This window comes from Tamandua tetradactyla, chromosome 18 (genome assembly GCF_023851605.1).
Source record: "Tamandua tetradactyla isolate mTamTet1 chromosome 18, mTamTet1.pri, whole genome shotgun sequence".
Classification (NCBI taxonomy): domain Eukaryota; kingdom Metazoa; phylum Chordata; class Mammalia; order Pilosa; family Myrmecophagidae; genus Tamandua; species Tamandua tetradactyla.
The window spans coordinates 50,875,650-50,898,655 of NC_135344.1; the positions used below are offsets into that span (position 1 = coordinate 50,875,650).

General features: G+C 41.0%; 1 protein-coding gene across 3 annotated transcripts in view; it reads left to right on the forward strand.

Moving 5' to 3' along the window:
- The window catches only part of GAREM1 (GRB2 associated regulator of MAPK1 subtype 1), a 209,145-nt gene extending 192,784 nt beyond the window's left edge, over positions 1-16,361 (forward strand). For 2 of the 3 annotated variants that reach the window (XM_077135687.1, XM_077135689.1), the window contains 2 exons: positions 9,474-9,640; positions 11,089-16,361. In XM_077135687.1, coding sequence (XP_076991802.1) covers positions 9,474-9,640; positions 11,089-11,986 — 1,065 coding nt within the window. In that variant the 3' untranslated portion in view covers positions 11,987-16,361. The remainder of the gene's footprint in view (positions 1-9,473; positions 9,641-11,088) is intronic. The other variant, XM_077135688.1, reaches the window with a different exon arrangement.
- The last annotated feature ends 6,645 nt before the right edge of the window (positions 16,362-23,006 follow it).

The window sequence follows — 23,006 nt, forward strand, 5'->3', positions numbered from 1 at the left end:
TCCATTAATAAAAGTATGCTGGTATTTGCAAAAAATAAAACTTAAAAGGGGAAATTTAATGCCAGATTGACTGCGCCTAAGTCCCGCATGGGCTTTGACAAAACTGACTTAACTGCAAAGTAAGTTGGAGTGTCTGAACCTCCCTCCGATAGGCCGAACAACTGTGAAAACAGACGGAAATGCCAAGCAGCCGAGGAGTCTTATTTCCTTTCTCAAGTGGAATTAATTAAAAACAGGGAGAGAAGCGGTCTGCCACCCTATGTGGATAAATAGCTAGAAGTGACATGACATCGCATGTAAAAGCCACGCTTGGGTTTGAATCCTCACTCACCACTTAGTAGCTTCCTACCTTGAGCAAAATATTTACCCTTCTGAGTCCTTTGGGACTAAAAACAATTTCTTCATTGCATGATTGTGTTATGCAGAGGACTTGGCACTTCTCCCTGGCTGTTGGTAAGCATTCAATAAATAGTAGCAGTGACTTAATATAGGATATATTCCGATTTAGAGTCAGATAGATGGAAAATGTTTTAGGAAGGTTTTTCTCTGTCTTTCCCTGGTTAAGGGATGGAAAGGGAAGGTCAGACTCTTCTGATGCACAAGGCCCTCCCTAGAGTCATGGCAGCTGGTGGGGAAGGGTGGCACATGGCAGCCAGACAAGCCATCAGCCCTGGCACCTGGGAAGGGGACACTTGTCCTCACATTGCAAAAGAGTGTGTGATCATTTTGTTTTACCGGATCTGTGAGATTGTATAAAAGCCTAATTGGGTTTGAACATTGCAAAGGTTCTTTTTAATCTTGACAAGGAAAATGTCTGCTTGAGAAGACAGGTGTTTTGTTATAGTTACCTGGCCGTGGAGCCAAATCTGTAATCAGCATAAACCTAAAGAGCTACAGACAGGCTCAGCATCCTGTGAACCCTTATCATTTATAATCCTTTAATGGAGGCATTAGGAATTTTGAAGAAGTACCTATGAAAATGCCCCAGGCATTCTTTATTGCTCTAAAGCTGCAGCAAGTATCAAAAAAATAAATATTCCCAGACAAACCTATGTAAAAAGATTGAAGCGGAGATGTGGCTTTGAGTATTTCCATTCCCTGGAGATGGCTAGGCTGGGTCTTAGTATTACCAGACCCCACAAGCCTGGGTGTTTCCACCCTACAACCCTGGACAGCCTCAGATGACTACCAAAGTTAAGAAAACACCGTAAAAATATGTTTATAGACTGAGGGATGTAGCCATGAGAATTGATTGTTCTCTGAATTTATTTTCTTTTGACTTTGAACTTTTTCCTTCTATCAAATACTGATATTCAGAAAGGCATTAAAGGACAGATTTTCTTAAATAAGCCTGATGTTTTAATATTCAGTTGTAGGCACTACAAAGATTAATCTGGAAATGATTATTTTCTTTTCAAAAATTCCTCTACAAAAAAATTCACTAAAGATTCCACTAATTAATGAGGCCTCCTAGCGTATTTGATATTCAATTAATTTTAATTACAACTTTGAGGAGTACTCTGTAGGCAAGGCATACCTATGTTCCCATTCATTAATTGACATAAGGACTAAATTATTAATGTATTTGGATCATTTCAAAGCTACTCTCACCTTTGTTTTCATGAAGGCTATTCATTTTTTAACATTTTTTATGGTGAAATAAGTAATTATAGAACAAATTTCAAAGTTTGGTATGGGTTACAGTTCCACAATTTTAGGTTTTTCCTTCTACCTGCCCGAAGACACTGGAGACTAAAAAGAAATATCAATATGATTCAGTGGTCATACTTATTTGTTAAGTCCTAACTGCTTCATTATAACTCCTCTGTCTCCTTAGATTCTTCTCCCAATCTTTAAGGATGTTTGGTCTCTGCTCATTCTAACTCTTTTCATGTTGTAAAGGGGTGTCAGTAACTGAGATAGGGGGATGGAACTGGTTGATGCTCCTGGAGAGACTGGCCCCTCTGGGTTTCAGAACTTATCCAGCCTAGGAACTCTTTGTTTTTGAATGAACTCTTCTAGGCCAAGAATTTCTTTTTTCTTCTCTGTGTCTGTTGAGATTCTCAATGAGTAGAATGCTAATAAAGGTAATTATAATATTCTATTGGGTAGATTTTCTTTCAGATCTGCACTCTTAGATTCCATTTGTATAAAATGATGTTTATAAAAGGGTTATCAACTATTTATATGTATCTATCCTTGATTACACTCCTTGCTCAGAAGAGGTTTTTATTCCATGCCCCAATGACGCATTCTTTCTTCCAAGGAAGCACCCTAGCATTTAAACAAGTACTTCTTTTCAGAACCAGTTGCCCTCTTGCCTCGTCCTAGAGAGTGCCTTCTGCTCCCTCCCTCTTGCCTCCCTCGCCTGAGGCTTGGATACTGGAGGCCACTTCAGAAACAGGTCTTTCTCATTAATACATAAAACTGGAAAAAATAAAACCCATGCATTCGAGAATCAGGATTTTTGACTGTGAATCACATCTGCCCTTCCATAATTAATCAAATAGAGGTTCATTGTATTACCATTTTGTCCTGATAAAACTTTTAATTTCTGTTTGGCCGAAAATATCCGCTGATGGCTACATGGCAGGGTTATGAACTCTTTGTATAAAAGCCTCTTTATAAATAAGATTTCTTAAGGCTGTAATGATTTTGTTCTCTGGGAGAGGAGTATGGGAAGAAATGTAAAATACAGGGTAGAGAGCATGCAGTGGAGGCAAAGCAACAAAGTTCAGGAAGTCTGGTTGCAAAACTCTTTGGATTGCTGACATTATCCTGAATGGGCTCTTCAGAGAAGAAAACTAACAATAAAGGTGAATCCAGTTAAGCTCATCTAGAATACGTACATTTTCTAAATGATTTGCAATATGGAAACAGAACGATCCTTACCCTGCCTAAATATTCCAGAATATCTCTAGCGAGCACCTACAATTCCAAGCAGCATAATCTGTGAGATGGGAGATTTTAAACTGTAAACCCAGGAAGTGTGGCCTCTCCATGGTCTTGTATTGAAGAGTTGAGCAGGCACTACTATAAAGTTGATTTCTTTTTCCAAAAGGATATCTGAAGACAGTTCAGTAAAGAATGTGTCATAATGAGCATTTGTTTACCTTTGTTAAACTGTCTCTTTGGCCCCATTAGTGAAGGGGACTCTGAAAGTGTCATTTCTTCTATAGAAGAAAAGTAGGGAATACCAAGAAACCAAGTCTTCCTATATGTTTTCATCAAAAAAAAAAAAAAGGCCTTTTTTTCCACATAATGATGTTTCATAAACACTTGACGGGCCTTTTGTTTCTTTTATTCTTTTAATCCCTAGGAAGCGTCAGAGAAAAATATGTAACTGAAGAAAGTTAGAGATTAGTTCATAGGTAATGGGTATAAAATTCTCCAGATGCATGTTTTGTTTAAATAGTTGTCTACTAAACTACTATTGGTAACTCTGTTTTCCGACCATGGAATAACTATTGAGCTTTGTACTGTTAACAAATCCTCATACATTATTTTTTTCAATGTGGCTAATTAGGATATCCTCCAATTTTCAAAAATTTTTGGTGCTTTACCCTGTGATCCATTCCCTTCTAACTCACTAACTCATCAGAGTGAAGGCAGTAGGGAGTGGGGAAGGGAGTGGAAAGTTAAATGCCTATTCCAGTTAAACTTTCTGGACAGTATGCTGAAAATAATGAAAACATCCCCATTCTTTGATGACCTTTGATTTTGATCAAAGATTGGAGTTGTGTTTTGGCTTTGTTGACCATCTTACTTAGTAACATTCCAGCATCATTTGTTTCATTAGGTATGTGTCATCTTTGCTTTAGCTGTTAGTAATAAGCTATGCCACTTATCTTTATGTTGTTTTAGCTTTATATGGCCCGTGAAGGCAGGGCTAAGGCAGAGAGCAGTGCAAACGTGTGTTCACCCCTCCTTAGATGAAAGGAGACCACAGGTCCCAGCAGTCAATGTGTACTTAATCTCCAAGTAACATGAATGCACATGTATTCCCAAACACATTTTTCAAGTTTCTTCCAAGTTTAAAAAAAAGGGTTGCAGAATACATGCCTCTCTCAATCTCTCAATCCTGTATCCCCTTCTAACAACCGTCTCACTTCTCCTTCGCAACCAGTGTTCTTGGAAAGAGTGGTCTGCCCTCACTAACTGCACTCTCACTTCCTGTTCTATCTTTGACTCACTGTGAAATGGCTCTGCTCCCCTCGCTAGACTGAAGCCTCACCTGCTAAGATCATCTGTGACCCGCTAATTGTCACATTTGGTAAACCTCATTCAGAACTTCTAGACTCCTGACATCTTGGATGCTATTGTTCTCCTTCAGTCCTCCCCTCCCTTGGCTTCCTTGACAACATTCATTCAGCAGTAAAATGCAATCATGTGTTCTTCTCCTTTGCTTTCCTCTCTGCCCATCTCTTAGGGATTCACTCAGCCTTCTTTACTTCTCGTGTGGTTCTCAATGACTTCAGATTGTGTCGGTCAGTAGGGCATTCAGGTCAAACTCAGTATTTTCAAAACAGAACTTGGTTTCTCCCAAATTCTGTTCGTCCTTCTAAATTGCTTTCTGATAACTGGCTCCTCCAGTATTTGCGTCACCTTCTTAACCTCAGACCAGAACATCATTCTGGGTGTTCCTTCTTGCCTTCGTGTCTTCGGTACATGCCACTTGCTCTCACTCATAATTCCTCCTCCCCCAATGCCTTCTCAGTAGAATTTCCTATGAATATTTTCTTCTCTTGCCACCTTCAATAAATTCATGGTGCTCCCATGAACCTACCTGTATTATTACACTTACCAGTTTATATCTAAGTTATGTCTTCATCTCCCTCCTCACAACTAATTCCATGAGTTACTCGCTTTTGTATATCAGCGCTGGCTCTGTGAGCATAAGATAGGCAAGAGAAGGAGCCCTCAAAGAATAGCCATGTTCTTCAGACTGGTAGGGACAATGGAGGCACCTGTTAAGCTATTAGCTCCCGGGACAGACTTCAACCCCCCACTGTTAAATTATTTCAGTCATTTGATATATGAATATTCCTCTTAGACAACCGAAAAGTGGCACTAGTAGAAAGGGCAGAACTAGCCATTTCCACCTTTTGATAAATTAGCCGTATATTTAGTCCTGGGTTAGCAGTCTACCTTATGAATATCAAGGATGGTTGTACGCTGGCAATGTGACAGCTAGAAAGAAAACCTTAGACTAGAGGCTTGCTCATGAAGCAAGGCTCCGGGTAAACATTGGAGTTAACTCTCCCTGGTGCCATCTGAGTCAGTATTGTGCCCACTGACCTGTCATAAACAGTAAGACCTTGGGGGCAGGAGCTTCTCCGTAAATGCTACTCATAATCAGAAATTACTACACATGGTATCTGGAATGGATGATCATACCCACCTCAAAACAGAATGCCAGCTCCACTGGTGGCACCAGTGCTAGAGGCTTATCCCTGATAACACAGGTACCTTTGTCTCTCTGTTGTTAGATGAGATTTGGTTTTAAATCCTTCATTAGAAATAAAGAGGAGGGCTCTACTTTACCAGGCGTGATATGTTTTATTATATTCTCATTTTAGAATTAGAATTACTCTAGGGGGCATTGATAATTAAAAGCCACAGACATATTCCAGTTTAGGATAGTTGAATTGCCATTTTTTTCCTAGTACTATGTCAAATTGTGGCGGTGGTGGTGGTGGAGTTGGTATGGCTATAAATGACAATAAGGCATACTGACTCTTTTCTTTTCCTGGATTGACATTACTATGGGAGTACACACAAAAAGTTAACATCTCAGCCCAAATGATTTGCCGGAAATAAGTTCCATATAAAATATAAAGGGCATTTTTATAATATATACTTTTAAAAAAAAGTGATTTTTTTTTTGTTGTAATTTTTTGTGATACCTGCTAACTTCTCCCTGGTATTCTATGTGACATTGTACCAGAGATGATAAATCCCCAAACTCTACCATATAGGACAATAATAACCACAATGATGATGACTTTGTAGCTTGCAGGCTAGTTAAATATGCATGAAAAGTAAGTAAATATAAGCAGTGTACTAGCAGAGCTTGAGAAGTAGTAATCATGTCCCTTGGCTACTTGAGGTGGTCTCAGAACATGTGAAATTTGGACTGGCCTTAGGAGTTGCATTTAGATAGAGCTGGAAATAGAAACCAAAGCAGAGGGAGGGGCAAAATAGCTTAGGTGTGTTTAGATGGCACAGAATCCTCCACTTTGGATGGAGCTATGTGTCCGTGTGGAAGAGTAGGGCAAGAAATGACTGGAAAGATGGGTTGGAGCCAAATTTCAGAGGACCTGAGTGGAAGGCAAGCAAGGCTGACCTTTGTCCAGTAAGGTGAAAGGGCCGCTGGAGATGAGAAATAGCACGAGGAGAGTTAGAGTGTCTAGGAAACGTAGCACTTAAGGGTGAATTGAGTATGAGAACAAACTGGAACTAGGGTGACTGGCCATCCAGTGTTGGAAATTGCTTTTTATTTTCAGATAAGATTCATTTAAAGCATAGCTACATTCTGGATAAAATGGCCCATGTTGAATCAAATAAAAAGCAAAGAAAAGTAGAGAATGAATACTATTAGAAGGGTGTAAAAGAATAAGAAGCTGAGATGGTATAATAAACCCTCACTATGTGTAGCTTCTGAGTCCCAAAATGTAGACATTTCATCAAAACATAATTTTCCACATAAAATGCAGTAAAATCCAAATTCACTGGAGCGTGTGCTTGCAGGGCTGTCATCTCTGCTCCCAACCGGGGTCCCCTTCACACGCCCACCTGCCGCAGCTCCGGCCACTCGCTTGGTGCATTCACAAAACTACAGTTGCCTCCTTGTTGCGGGCTTCAGGGTCTGTTTAGAAGAGGCTTTTGGTTGTTGTTAATCTTGTTTTCCAAAATGGCTTTCAAATAAGCCTTAATTCTTTGGCTTTGAACCCAAATGATCATACCTAAACTGCCTCTCTCATCACAATCAAAGAAAACCTTTCTCTGGCCTCATATTTGCATCTCTTCACTAACCACATCCCATCTCCTGAACAGTAAGTTACCCCCTGCACACACCACACATTTCGCACACACCGCCCTTTGGGGGTCATGTAGCCATCCCAAAGCTTTCTGTATCTCAGATTCTATTTTGAAGTTTAGCTGGAAACACTTCCATGTCACCAGAGCTCACTCCTCACTGGGTCCTGTGACCGGCAGATGCCTGAATTTCACCTCCCCTTCCAATAGGGAAACCTATTGGGAAGCCCTTCAGAACTGTCCAGTTACATAAGGAGGTAGTAAAAGCCAGTTTTCAGTGAGCTTGGATGTCTGTGCTTGGGTGTAAAGACAGGGAGAAAGGACTTTCTCATAGGTTAAATTCAACTGCAAATGATTTCTGAGTTCCAAGAGTTTGGTCAGCCAATCATTTTAAATTAACATGTGTGCTGTAATCGACATTTCAGGTATAAACTGACCCCCATGAAATGTCAAGAGTTAATGACTAATCCCAAAACTTAGAAAATTCTAAATTCAGCGTTACCGTGTTTTCCTCATGCCCCACCTACCCCAAGACTTCAGAAGTGACGAAGTGTTCATTTAAAAAATGTTAAAGGTTGACACACTCCTTTTCTTCTCAGGTTTTCCATGATTCCTACGATGATAAAATAAATGGAACCAAGTGTATCTATTATAAAGCAACACCCGTTAATCCTAGATTCTGTAGACACACCCTGAGGAAGCAAAGAAACGCACTTGGCTACTACATAGTTCACGAAAAGAGTGGGAAGGAGATGACGGCTTTGTAATAAGAAGCCAGGGAGTAGGGTGACCTGGCCTGAGCCTCAGTATCCTGGTTGGTTCTCAGCTGCCAAGAAGAAAGGTCCCTGGGTGATATACAAGGCTCTCCCAGGCTGACCTAAGGATGCTCTCTCTTCCTTATCCAAACGGGTTTTCTCTCCACAGTCACCTACCTCCACCATCACCACCTGTTTAAAGTTCAAAAGAGCACCTTTCAGTTCTCCCACTAGTGGTGTAAAAACTATATAAGCCAGAAATTTTCAAAGGGGAAAGCTTGCAGCTGTTGGGGAAGAAAACCGGCTGCTCCGAGTATTTTGTTTTAGCCTAGAGGACTTCTCCAGATGAAAAAAACTGTCCTCTTACTAATCCAGGGAGGCCCAGTAACCAGGAAGAAATGCAACAGGTGAGACTTTTTAAATTGCTTCCATTTCACATAGAATTGAGGTTTGGTGCAAAACACACACACACACCACCTCCATGGTTACATGACTTTTCTTAATGTCTGGTTTGCTTTGGCAAGAGGCTCAGGCCTGGAGAGCCAGCAAGAGGCCCAGTGTATGATATTGGCAGTAAAAGATGCACTGTAATGGGAACCCTTTTTAGCTCATCTCACACAGACTTAACACCACAGCTAATGGGTGGGACCTTGCTGTCTTGTCTTTATTATCCCAGAGCTGCTTGGACAGAAAGGTGTTAATGGCCAGGTGCAGAGATACATGTCTTAAATGTAGGCGAGGATGTTTCAAAGCCAGCATTTTTGACCGAGTCAGAAATCCCTCTATTTATACCTATGTAGTTTAGGGTAGACCAGCAGAACCAGGTATAACCCGCCCCCTGCTGCCTGACACAGAGAAGAACACATGAAACATACACTTTGTTAAAACAAAGTTTAGTCTGAAGGTCTGCTGCAAAGGAGAAGCAAACTGGAATTGGCAGGCAGAGGTCACGCATCTAAGTGGTCTCCAGTGTGAATGTGAGGGGAGGGTGAGAGAGTGGAGGCAGCACTTATCAAAAGGACTATTTTTGGACTCACAGAGCTGCATCATTGTTCTATCTGTTACCTTTCCTTCTCAAAGTTGGCTCACAGGATCACCTGGGAGTCTATTAAAAATGCAGAATTCAGGCCCCGCCTTGGACCTGCTGAATCCTCATCGGCATGTTAACAGGATCCCCAGGCAGTTCATACGCATACTTGCATTTGAGAAGTCCTGAATATAGCTTCAGAAGAACTTTAATACATGAGAATGTCCACCATCTACTCAAGTCAGTAAGGTGTGGATTGAATTGAGTTTGAACAATGAATAAACACAACTCAGTAGGAGCGTTTCATCTGATTCTTCAGAAGATCCCTGCCTTATGTCCCTCTTTTCTCAGTATATTTTATAAATCCTCACATTTCACTGGCTCTTAACCAGAGATACGTGCTACACTTCAGCAGTATCTGGCAATTGCCAAGCAGTGTCTTTCAAAATCAGGCTTTCCCAGCAAGTATCTGACAGGCGTCAGATTTTATCTCTGTGGCAGCCTCTGGCATTTGCCCTCATTCTTGTTTGCTCCCTTCCTGGCTCCTTTTTCTGTTATTGTTTACATGTAGTGACATGACCCTTCAAGCTCAGGCTGGCCACCGGTGGCCCTGTCAGGCTGTTGCTAACCCGGAGTGTTCTTTTCTGCGCCAGGTCAGGGAAGAATGCCGGCTCCTGAACGCCCCACCTGTTCCGCCCCGAAGTGCAAAGCCTTTGTCCACAAGTCCTTCCATTCCTCCTCGCACAGTCAAGCCAGCGCGGCCTCAGACGCGTTCTCCCAGCCCCACCATGTCCTACTATTCTTCAGGGCTGCACAACATGTAAGTCTCCACGCCAGGTCCCACTTCAACGAGATGCTTCTCGGCAGCCAGATCACAGGTTCTCGAGAACATGTTCAAGGTAGCCAAAACCTAGACAGGGCGGTGGGAGAGGAAGTGTGTGTTTATTTTCCAAAATTGATGGGGAGACTTCATTGGTTTTGAGCTAGGATGGAAGCACCAGTGTCTTAGGGGAAAAAAAAAACACCTCAAGAATCTGTGAGAAATTGAGTGATAGAGGCCAACTGGATTCTCTTGGAAGCCAGCCATGGATGGCCATCAGTTCTCACAATCCAACATCTCTTCCTACTTAGACTTTGATACAAGCAGACAGATAGAACCTTCAAACGGGACCTAGAATGGAAAGGGCCCTCACTGGCCATCTCCTGTGGATTTCCACATGGCCCCTTCTTGACCAGTGCTGTCAGGTTGTCATTCACTCCTGTCTGGGTTCTTCTAGCACTGCGAGCTCATTCTTCAGCAAGGCTGGACATGCCATTGTTGGCAAATGCTAATAATTTTTTCGAATCTTCCATAATGTTGAGTTGAAATCTGTCTCCACAAAACTTTCAGCCATGTCTTATGGCTAGAAAAGCAAAAATAGGTCCACCCTTGCTTCTCCTTGTCCGCCCATGAAAATTTGAAGTCAACTGTGATGTCAGTCTTGCCTTCTCCAAAAGAAACAGCCTCAGTTCCATCTGCTGTTCCCCTGGCATTGCTGCCCAGTCCCTCATTAGTCTGGTTACCCATCCTTGAGCACCCTCTGGTTCCCACTGTCACTCTTAAAATGTCACATCCAAAGCCGAATGCACTATTCCAGCTGTGATGCTTACAGTTGAAAGCAACTCTCCTTGCCGTTGTTTTTTTTTTCTCTGGACATTTAACTTCTTAGACTGATGTTGCACAATTGTAGATAAACCAGGGCAAGCATAATAAGCATTTTATTTGAAACTTTTCCTCCTACCCTGACTTGTTGATGGACGCAGAGTAATGGTTAGTGGCAGTGCAGTCATGTCACTGTAGCAGGAGGACGGCAAGCCTCAGGAACCCTCTCACAGCACACCTGCCCACCACAGCCACCACTGACCACTCACGATGCCTGTTGGTGTAAGCCTAAATGTGGCTTAAGGATTTTCTTATCACAAAGATCTAGGCATCTATACCAGTGATCAAAGTTTTCTCGTTAGTTAAAAAATATTTATGTATTTGCTATCTCCGCTGTAGCATTTTAAATCATTATGTACATATCCATAATTACCAACGTATCCTATTAATTTAAAGACTCATTAAAAAAACAGTGAAACGAATGGGTACTTTGTTGAATTCATGAAAAGAAATACTGTATTTTTTCCTAACTACCTTGTTCTGTTCAGAAATTATATCTGTGGATAACGAAAGGGGTTTTAGCTTTTATTTTTTTACTAACTTCCCTTTCTGTGTTTGCTTTGAAGCAGCGTGACTAAAAGTGACACGAGTTCTTCTGAAAGCGCTCCCGTTTCCTGCTATCCATGTAACCGAGTGAAAGCAGATTCCGTGGACCTGAAATCCCCCTTTGGAAGTCCTTCTGCCGATGCTCTCTCCTCCAGGCTCTCCTGGCCCAATCATTACTCGGGAACATCTGAGAGCCAGACCAGGAGTGATTTCCTCTTGGATCCGAGCAGGAGTTATAGCTATCCTAGGCAAAAGACACCAGGCACACCAAAGAGAAACTGCCCAACTCCTTTTGACTTCGATGGCTGTGAGCTCTTGGCCAGTCCCCCCACCTCTGCCGCTGCAGAATTGAGCAGCAGCATGTCTGGTTGTCCCAAATCGGCAAGCTACTCTCTAGAGAGCACAGATGAGAAAACTCTTGCAACTGGCATGACAAAGCAGAGCATTTCATGCCCTGCCTTACCCCCAAGGGCCCCAAAACCAGTGGAAGAGAAAACTGCCTCTGAAACATCTCCTTTGCCTCTGAAAATCGATGGTGCTGAGGAGCACCCCAAGTCCGGGTCACCAGAGCTCTCTGAGGAACAGTATTTTGTTAAAAAGGGCATGCAGGACATCTTCTCTGTCTCCTACCCTTTTTCATCTCCGCTCCACCTCCAGCTGGTCCCCAGGTCCTGCGGTGATGGGTCACCCTGGCAGCCGCCGGCCGACCTCTCAGGACTCTCTATAGAAGAGGTGTCCAAGTCGTTACGGTTCATCGGCTTGTCCGAGGATGTCATATCATTTTTTGTTACTGAAAAGATTGATGGGAATTTGCTTGTTCAGCTCACAGAAGAGATCCTCTCTGAAGATTTCAAATTGAGCAAACTGCAGGTAAAGAAAATCATGCAATTCATCAATGGCTGGAGGCCCAAAATATAGCCAGATCACCCCAGGTGGCGTCGAAATGAAACTGATCCATTTGTATGCTAGGAGGGCAGGGCTGGGACATCATTTCACGTGTTTTGCACTAAAAACCTCCTCTGTACATAGGGATAAGAGAAACTCTTACTATGCAGATTACGTTTTTGAATGGTGAACAGGCTATTTTGTACGTCAATAAAAACGCTGTACAGAACCCTTAGAGGCGTGCCTTGTACATCACTCAACGTTCAACAGCTGCTAAAAGAAATAAAGGCATGCCCAGGAAAATCATTCTTACCCAAATAGGTTTATGTGAGAAGGTATGATATTTATTACAACGTAGCCAAAGCCGAAAGACATAAGAATCTTCAAAAAAAAAACACTTTTGAACAATAATTTCCCCTTCTTTGTTTGGGGGGGGGGTGACTTTAGGCAGTTCTCTGTGTTCTGTGCTCTGTTGTCTGGATTGCTTAATGCTAATTGTTTTACTCTTGTGCCTGAACATGTCGGTGATATGAAATGATACTTTAACGTTACGTGCTTGGTGGGGATCTTTTCATCGAAAGGCATTTTCCAAAAGTCATGGGTTGACAGAGGATATGTGATGTCTTTAGAAATAAGACAGATTGTGACCCTGATAATTTATCTGTAACTGCTGCTAATTTTATTGAGCAGAGAAAAGAACAGTATATACATATATGTATGTGTTTATGTATGCACAACACCCACATGTATTTTAAAACATCATTGGGAGTCAGATATTTTAGATAACCTCGTTCACTTTCAAATTTCTATTGAGGTTTTAAGGCTCTTAACAAAATCAGCCCTTTGGAATAGTGGGCAAAAGGATTCCACAGATTCTAGAACCCTGTCACTCGGACCTGAATTTTATTAGGTTTTCTAATGGAAAACTTGGAACAAATCATTGGAAAGTCTGTATTGAAGAATTAAATTGATTTAAGCCCATCACAGGGTTGGTTTGTACTTATACTATGTCCGTGCTGACGTCTGATCATCTTCTCTGGTCTGAAGATCTTATTCCCGTCTCTGACAGCGAGGGGTCTAAGGAGCATTTTGCAGTGTGGCTAGGTATCCTTAACAGGCTTCAGCCTTTAGGAGAGCCCAGAAATCAGTCAAACCTCCTGTTATTATATCTGCTATGTGTAATTGAATTATTTTTTAAATATCAATAAGAGAACACATGCCACAAACCTCTTCTTTCCTCTCTTCCAAAGAAAGTATTTATTACCCTAATTTTATTCCAAGGATTCCAGGGCATGAATCTGACAAGTTTTGCTAAATGTGATGAAATATTCCAAAATATAATGGCACCATCATCATTCTTGATTTTCTGAAGGAATGTAAATCATAGAACAGTGCTAGTTCTCTGAACAAGCTCCAAACAGCCCTACTCCCCAGAATCTGCCCCAGATTTGGGGTGTACAGACTGCCTGTAATAGGGGTGCCCTTTGGGGCCTCTGGGATGGGTAGATCAGCCAACAAGGTATCAGTGCAACTGACAAGCTTAGACTTTATTTTATCATCTTCTTGCTCTTCCTGCTCACCCCCTCCCCCCCAAAAAAAGAAAAGGTGAATTTAAAAAGACAATATACCGTGTCCTCTGGAACATGGCTTTACACCAGTCTAGTTTTGCAGATCTTATTTTTGTCCTGTGCTTGTGTCTGAGCATTAAAAAGATAATTAACGATTAGAGATGATCTCCTGATTGTTGTTGAGGTGAATTGTTTTCCCATTTTTGATCTCCTTTTTAAAAAAAAAGAAAACATTTTTTCCTAACATGCCTCTAAAAATGTAAATTCTATACCCCACATAAAAAGTGTGCCCTGTAAAATTTGATAAACTGATAAAATTTGATAAATTTTTAAGATAAACCATATCTTAATAAGTACCTGAAGAATCTGTGAAGAAGTTTCTGGTACTGCATTCACATGACATGAGATCCCTCCGTTACATTGAAGTTTAGAAAGCATCCTTTTGCGTGAGTGGGAATTCCTTAGTAACTTTAACCCCACAGAACTTTCCTTTCAAATGAAAATAGACAAGATGCCATTGAAAGGCTGGAAATTTTCTTTGGCAAACTTGCTGAATCAGTTTTAAAACCCTTGGCACTTGGACCCAATGCTCAAATTCAAGAGGAGGAACAAGTTTGGTTTGGGTTTACTATAAAGGTTATCCCACATAAACTGACTCTTTTTATCGTTTTTCTTTTCTCTTACTACTTTTGCAAGAACTCCATGCAAGATAGATTGTTTTCTCTTGCATCTTTATGTCAAGTTCTGTGTTAATTGGCAATATGGAGACTCCTTGATGGTTAGGGACTGTGGTCTTTCTTTCATACGTTCATTCCTTTATTTATTAAACATTCATCAAGCACCTTTCGTCTGCCAGACACTATGCAAGTGCCAAAAAAAAGTCACAGCTCCCGCCCTCACGGAGCTCATGTTACTTATATTTGAAACCACAGTTCCTGATACTACATATGTTTATGTAAAAGACGTGAAATCCCCTGGGTGTCCTGTGTTTAAAGAATCCACAAGTGGGAGAAACGGCAGCCTCTATTAAAATACAAACCAAACACCGCAGACCGTTAAAACCTGCCTCTCACTGGTCTTTGTGTGTTTTTATTAATTGACTTAGAATTTTTTTAAATTGTAATAAATATCTTCTGTCGTCTCTAAAGCTACAAATAAATACAAATTGCAATAGGCCATTTCCAAGCTGAACACCTGTCTGTAAAGGACCTTGTCACCTGGACTAAACAAGGCATTCATAGCCCCAAGAGAATCATGGCAAGAAATACAGAGCAGGGGTATAAAGCAAACAGCCCTTCCCTTCTGAGAGCTGCAGATTTTGCAGCGTAAAGCGATGTGTAGAGATCCTTACTAGCAGAGCCTTTTCTAACCAACCAGGTCAAGACTGAGCACATCTTCTGGCAGGACCCCTGCAGTCGATGCAGTGACCACAGCGCTTGGGGAAAAGTGTCAGACACCTCCCTTCTTTGGATCCTTAAACTCATGACTAACATCATCATGGCCCTCATCCAGAAAAGAACATTCAGCAATAAACCAAGCCAAGCAGCTAAAATCCAAAATGTGGACACGACTCGTGCTGTCGGAAGGAGAACGCAAACACTCCCAGATCGGTTCCTTCTCAGAACCTTGTAAATGCCTGCAAGTTCTCTCTTCTCTGAGTTGAGCTGCTCAGCTTAATGATCTGTGAAATTTACCCTTACACTCTTTCACCCCCACGTGTGCCATTCAAGTTTGTGACGTTTCAGCATACTGCCCGTTAAGCTGAATAGTAATGTTTGCTCTTGTCTCATGTAGAGCTAAAACAGCAGTCTTTGGGGAAGTGTTAGATCATTTCATTCTGACTTCAGACACAAACTTAAACACCCCTCTGCTCACAGTGCAGCCCTCGTGGTCCCTGCAGCTCCTCAGAGAAAGTTCTGGGGTTGGGCGTGGATAGACCAAGGGTCCTTCAACTTGCAAACGCTTGGTTGAACAAATCACTACTCAGCATGAGATTAATGTTTTGGATATCAAAATTGTTTTGAAGAACTAAATGAATGGGTCAAAGGAAATTTCAGTTACGGTCTACCAGAAAAGGTAGAGCTGCAGTCTGGCACAAAAGGCTTTCAAAAGTTTTATGTTCATTATATCAATTCCCACTGTTTACCTTGTAATATAGAGGGCCAGGCTGCTAGAACAAGAGGAATTCAAGGCCTAGGGTGCAAGTGGTGAAAAGTAGGACTTAATATTGTGGGGTTGTAAGTTTGTAGGATTCTTGTGGCCACATCTTGTTAAATCACATCATTTAGTCTTCAAAACCTAGTGTTTTAAATTTTGTCTCTTTGTGAAAATCAGAAACAAGTGGTAGGCATGATTTCGGTTATACAAATATCTTCTGTAATTTTGCTGCTCTCTAATTTTTAGGCTATGGATTTTGTAATAGAGCTTATCAGATTGTGAATTTCCTATTTTACGATCTCATGATATGTAGTAGGGCTCAGATCATTTCTTAGCTATAAGCCTTGTCTGTCATTTTTCTTTTAGGTTCATTTAAAATATTGTTTAAGCTAAAAGCCTAAAAATTTTTCTCAATTAGTTGGAAATTGGGGACGTTTCCCTCGACTTCAATGGAAATGGTATATTCTTTTCAAAGAATCTTATAACCTTCTCTGTAGTTCTTTCCTTAGAAAATTTAGAATGTTAACTACCAGTTAACAGTTGCATACTTTCCAGAGCATAATCTAATGGGCCCATTGTGTACCTCAAGAAAAACATGGTATGTTATGTCTAAAAAAAAATCTTTGTCTGTTGATCTACATGGTTCTGCAATGTCTATAAATAAATAAATTTTAAAAGTTGCTCTTCTTGTGATTTATTCCTCAGCCTGTGTTTTTAAGGAGCTCTCATCCCCATCTGCCTTTGACATCTTTTAAAAATGTGGTCTCAGCATTGAGGAGTGTGAAACTATTCTGGAGGAATTCTTCACACTGCAGGCCCAGTCCGTATTAGCAACAGACTGGAGACTGTAGGTGTGGTACATAATCCGAAGAAGCCAGTAACCAGGTTGTCTGATGGGGTTAAAAGAGAATCCAGTTGCCAGTAGGATCAGAAGTTAGAGGGGAAGACAAATATAGATGAACTGGTGAGCTTTTAAAAAAAAAAGTGTACATGTTTGTATGGGGAAAAGAAAGACAATGCAAGGTCTTATCGTCTTGGCTTAAGTACAATTTGGTTTATGTAATTAAAACCATCATAAATAGTGGGCACAGAAGTGCTTGGGCTACTCAAGAAAAGTCATGAACATTCAGCATGCCACGGCATCCTCTAGAAAGTTTTACAGAGAATTTGGAGGTTGGCAAGTAGAGGTTGGAGAAGAGAGTTTTTATTATACTCAAAACAGCTTCCCAACATTTTATGCACTAAATCTTCCTCTTATTTTACTGGACTAAGAACATCTCCAAATCTTTCATTCCATCTTATACTTCAGCCTTTAATCCTCTCCTCTATTTTGCAGAGATAAAACCTGTGACTAAATTGATTTGTGGCCACTTTCCTGGCTTGCAGGGATTTGCTCTGGGAGAACCTCTAAGATTGACATGGGTTGGTGAAAACTTCCAAGGATCTACTCCAGTGTCATATAAGTACTTACATCAGATTCACACTGAGACATTTGACTCTCCAAACTGGATATTGCAAAGCAAATTTCAATTTAGAAATAGATTAGAATCAAATATCCTTTAGTTCCTATATACCCAAGGCTAGAAAAAGCCAAATCATTGAAAACAGTGACTAAGTGCAGAATAAATGCTTATTCAAGCTGAAATGAATTTTCCCTCAAGATGCCGCTGCCTGCCTCAGGTCCTATTAACTAAATCATACACATTCCTGCGGGGTTACCAAGCATCATCTCCCAGACTAATTAAATTTCAGCCTGCCACCATAACTCCCGGGCATATCTGTCACCTTGTCAACTGTAAGCTTAGTATCCGAGGTTATATCATCATTGTAGCTTCAGAAGTAGAAGCTGCTTGAGGTTCTGTTGAGTGGCAGAATGAATGCCATCACTTCCTAACGACTCCCGTCTGTCATCAAGATCAAGCCTTTGCTTCCAAAAGACAATGCAGACACATAGCAAGGGAAGTAATGCCAAAGGACATCCATGAAACTTAAGTCATCGTAAAAGATCTCAGTAAACTTTTTTTTTTTTTTTTTGCATGGGCAGGCACCAGGAAAGATCTCAGTAAACTTTTATGCAGGACCAAGATAAGAGTTTGTTTAGAGATCCTAGAATGAGTTGATCACTTGCCGGTTAATAAATCTTTCTTTTGACAGTTTAAATTCAGCCATTGTGTCTGCGTTTCTAATGGCTGCAAAATGAAAGCTAAAAGATTAACGTGTTGCCCTAGATTGATTCAAATACTGGTGCTAAAAGGCATAAGCAATTGAAAAGTAGATGTTATGGCTGGATGACCTGAGCTCAGAGTGATCTCAAGGCCAAGAGGAAATGATGAGTGAAGAAACACGAGCCAGGAGACATCGTGAGGGGGAAGGGTCACAGAGGGTTAGAGCTAGAAGGGACTTGGAAGATGACCTGGTCCAACTTCTTCACTGCAGAGGAATGAACGCCATAGGGGGTAAATGGTTGCCCTCCACCCCCACCCCCACCCCCAACCACATACAACTAGAACCAAGTCTAGATTAAGAAGTCTTCGGGTCCCCCTTTCCATTACAACACTACTTCCTAATTTCTTTGACTTTGAACGTTTACAAAATAACTTTTCATTGCTTTTTTAGTGCAAGGAATGCCCTACCCTTGTTCTCCAACCTCTATTTCTTCTCAGGCTAAAACATAGGAGACAAAACTGAACGGATACTCCTCAGTACTATGTAGGAATTGCCAGAAACCTCTCCTGCTTTTTAAATGGAGAATCTGAGCACGTCTTCTGCTTATAGTCAAAAGGATGATGACTTATGAAGATACTAAATAAGACAGATATAAGAGAAAGAGGTGTAAACGATATTCACACAGCACAGACACCTCTGTACTCTGTTAGGAAGGGTGCAACAGTTTTACATCTAGGTGGAGGACCAGCTGCAGTACTGAACATAGCCACAGGGTGTCGGGCTTTTCCAACTAGTTAAGGACTATCCAAGGATTAGTCAAATGAACTCTAATGGAATACAATCGTAAGTCAGAGATCAGTACAGAGGAAAATTTTAAGCCAGTTATAATGGATGTCTCTATCTTCCAATTTCCTCAGTTAGCCAAAGGTATTAGAATCCTGAGGTTATGGCACACAGACAAACAGAAAGAAGCAGCTCAAGGAAAACAGATTTAAAAGTGGGGTGTGGTGCAGTTTTTTCAAAACAGGTGTCCACTCGAAAGGAGGAGGAGGAGGGGATGGGTTTACAAGGTGCAAAGTCAGCCTGTCAGATGCCATTCCACTTCTTGGTTCTGAGGCTTCTGTGGAATTTTGCAAGTGAATAGTGCAAATCAGAAGCTCTTCAGTAAAGGAAGTTGTACTTAAAAAAAAAAAATCCATTGGTTGGTATTGGACAATAAACCCTCAACCTGAAACAAATTTGTCAAGTAACATTACACTAAAGATGGCTTTCAAGCTAGAACTGAGAAGGCACATCTCCCCCACCCCATCCCACCCATCTTCCTCCTTCACCTGAAAAATCACACCATGAACTTACCTAACCTACCTGCAAGAAAAGACAACTGGCTAAGAAAAAGAGAATCGTTGTCACTTCAATTTTTGCATAAGTATGTTCATGCTTCATCTCCCTTCATTTATGCTGTTTCCTATCAACACAGTTGTTGACAAAGTAAAGGAAGTCCCTTTGTCAATTCATTTTGTAAGGAAATGACTGACATTTATAAAATCCAGTAAACTAGCAATCATTTCTGTTTTCATAGTTTAGTCTGCCATCTTGGAACATTATAATTGCCGGTTAAGTTTTCCATGTCCTCATACTTACCTGTTTTGGTCACACTTCAGTGGTTCTGGAATAAGGGTCATAGCAAAATGTGATTTTCCTGAGAGTGGGCCACAGTTCACAGAACACTGTTTTCCACGTTGTAAAACATCCTCTGGTTCCATGTCTTTTTTTATGTTACCCCTTTGCTATACAAAAAGGCCCTTGCTTTTGCTTCTTGTCTACATAAAGACCATTGAGTTATGCCACTTCTTTGTATGCATTCTGTTTACCCCTCTAAGGTTGACAAAGTTTAGCATCGTAAATTACAATACCATTGAAGCAAATGCAATCTTCAGAGGTCATCTGATTGATCCCCTATCCTTGAGGTAAACTCACTCATGAATCCACTTAACCTCAAAACCTGAGTCCTGCACAGGACTTTAAAAAATCTCTTGCTCCACGATGATGTATTCCTGTATTCAGAGATCCCTGGAGCAGAATGTGCCATTCCTACATTGAACAGATCTCAGTTCTTCCTTCTGTACTTATTTTGCAACTTAAGTAGTTCACCTGATTGTGTGTGAATTATATCTCAACTTTTTTAAAAAGTTCACTAATTCCTCCAAGGAGATGAAATTGTGAATCATGTCATTTTCCATCATAGTCTTTCCCAGGGCCACAGATTTCTCTCTAGTTTTCCAATTAGATGAGAATGATGCTTGAGTTTTTGTCACCAAGGTTCAGTCAGCACTGTGTTATCTTGGACACATTTCAGAGAAGTAAGATTTCCCTGTATGAATCATCCTGGATGACAGAAAGTTATGGAAGTTCTTTTTCTGGCAGAAGGAAAAGGTGACCTGTAGAGATACTACTATTTTAGTAACTCATAAAGTCCTGGGATCCATGAATTAGTTAATCATTGATAATTTGTTATTTGGAAGACTGAGAAACTAAGTTATCTTGCACGGAGAACTAACTTTAAAAGACCAGCTTGAGGGCCACGGTGGCTCAGCAGGCAAGAATGCTTGCCTGCCATGCCAGAGGACCTGGGTTTGATTCCTGGTGCCTGCCCATGTAAAAAATAAATAATAATAATAATAAAAAATAGACCAGCTTGAAGCGTGGAATGAGAAATCAAAGTACATGTTCGCCTTACTCAGTTATCTGTTAGGTATGTGGCCAGAATTAAAACTCAAGGGGAAAATGCTGTGGTTTCGCCCTAGCCAGGTTCTTTGAGAGATGTGTTATTTACTTTTTGCCTTACCCTGTTGCCAATAGTGCCCATTTTCAGAGCAGTCACTTGCCAGCCATTGGATTTGTCTTCTCCTGACTGTTACCCAGCTTCAGGGTGTGATTTGGCTTTAGGAGGAGTATTATAGGAGTAGTCAGCAGTTGTTGCTAAATCAGGGGTGTTGATACATAGCAAGCGCTCAGTGATGCCAGCACCCATTTCATTGATTAGCTCATTACCACACTCTTAAATCTATCTTCTAACCTTGCTTAACTGCATTCCAACCAATCACCACAGCTTTTATTATTCTCTGAAATAAAGGACCCCATCTCCTCTGCCTTCTCCCATTCTAGTCTCTTCTCAAACCTCTTTTGGCCAGACTTAGTCCAAATTTCACACATCCCTGAGTTATTTTTTGCACTCTCATTCTAACAGTTAATTGTAATGCATTAAAACATTCTCGAAACCTGCATCTCATAAATCACAGCCAAAGGGATCCACCAGGCAAACAGTATTGGAGAAACCTAATTGACCTCATAGGCAGATGGGAAAGGTGGGACATTGATTGAAGTAATTTGGAGTAAGTGCCTCTGAACAATAAAAATAAACTTTTTCAATAAATACTAGATGAATGAATGCTAAAGACAAGTTGGAAATTACTTCTAGTGTCAATGAAATATTTAGTTGCTGGCCCCAGCCTTTTGCATGCCCCCTAAGAGGCATTCCCAGGATGTTTCGGGGAAAGTGGGTTCATTTGTTCCTGAGTTGATTGTCTCATAGTAACTCTTTGAGTCTTAGCCCTGCCCACTGTTCCCAGCCCTTCCATGGCTGTAGGCTCATTTCTATTAACCGTCGCTACCAGCCCTGGACACAGCCCCTGGTTATACATCTGCTCATCTGAGCCAGCTCCCCTGGAGGGTACCTGTGGGTATCTCCTCTACTGCCCTGTCCCTTCCTCCTCCAAAGACCACTGTATAAGATCCTGTCTATCAGCATGAGTCACAGATGTACCTGCTTTGTAATCCCTGTACCCAGCAGTATATACACGCTTATATACGCCAAGGACAAACGTCCTCTCCAAGCCTCACAGTCTAACCCCATCAGGAGGAATAGGAAAGGGGCCCAATAACAAGCCACAGACATCTCCATAACTGCACCCTTAGTTATGCAAAGCTTTGAGACACCACCCATAAAGCTTGCTGGGAGCCATCCTTCTATCAGGATGTATCTTGAGAGAGGGTTTATTTATTTAGTGACAATACTTTAACATCTTTGGATGTCCTAAATTCATATCAGAGCTGTGCTCCACTTTCTCCAAGTGACGAGAAGCCTCAGTTTCTTGTCTATAAAATGGGAATAATAACACCTGCCTCTTGGGGTAGTTAAGAAAATTAACTGATCTGACATTTAAAAAGCTCCTAGCTTCTACACCACTTAGTTCAAAGTAAGACTTCCTTCTGTTTTTGAAATAGGATTTTCAACCCCTTTAGAAATGGGGGATAAGAGGGAAATAACTTACATATTCCTTCCATCTGCCAGTTCATTCAGCAAATATTTACCGTGCATAAGCACAACTAAGTGTGAGAGCTGTGCTAATGAGTAAGACACATTCTCTGTCTAAAGCTGACCATTAACATACTCATAAAAACATTTACTGAGGATTTGAGAGTCTATTTGCTGGAACATAGTAAATCACATGCATTATCTCATTTAATCTACCCAACAGCAATAAGAAGTAGTTACTCCTGTTATTTCCATTTTTATAGAAAACTGAATCACAAAGGGGAACTGATCTAAGAGCACATAGCAAGGAGGAGACCAATCCTGGATTGAAAGCCCATCTTTCTGACCCAGTGTCTATGCTCTTCTGAGAGGAAGACATACAAAATGCTCTGGCACCTGACTCTCAGACTGGAGCACTGAAGTGATGAAAGTCAGCATTACCTCACATAGGAACTGTTTAAAAAGTTGAAAAAGTGATCAGACTTCCACTAGAGATATGAATGAAGCTGATCTGGATAGGACTGGGGTAGATCAGGATACCTTAAAGGGAAAGAATGATATGGTCCATATTTTGAAGCTTCAACCTCTGTGTGAAACCAAAGGGAGAGGTATTTATTCAGTGCTAAGTTTATATTTTGGGTAGAGATTATCTAATTTACCTTGTATGGTCAGTTTATAGGAACTGTACCCATGAAATCTTGATTAGGGCATGAGATCTTCTTGGTTTGTACAGGTTAGTGTGATGCCCCAATATATCCCAGAGTAATTTGGGCAGAGAATAAAAAAATATTTGCAAAGTCCCCTTGGGGGGACTGGAGAGGATGAAGGAAATTTTAAACTTACCCAT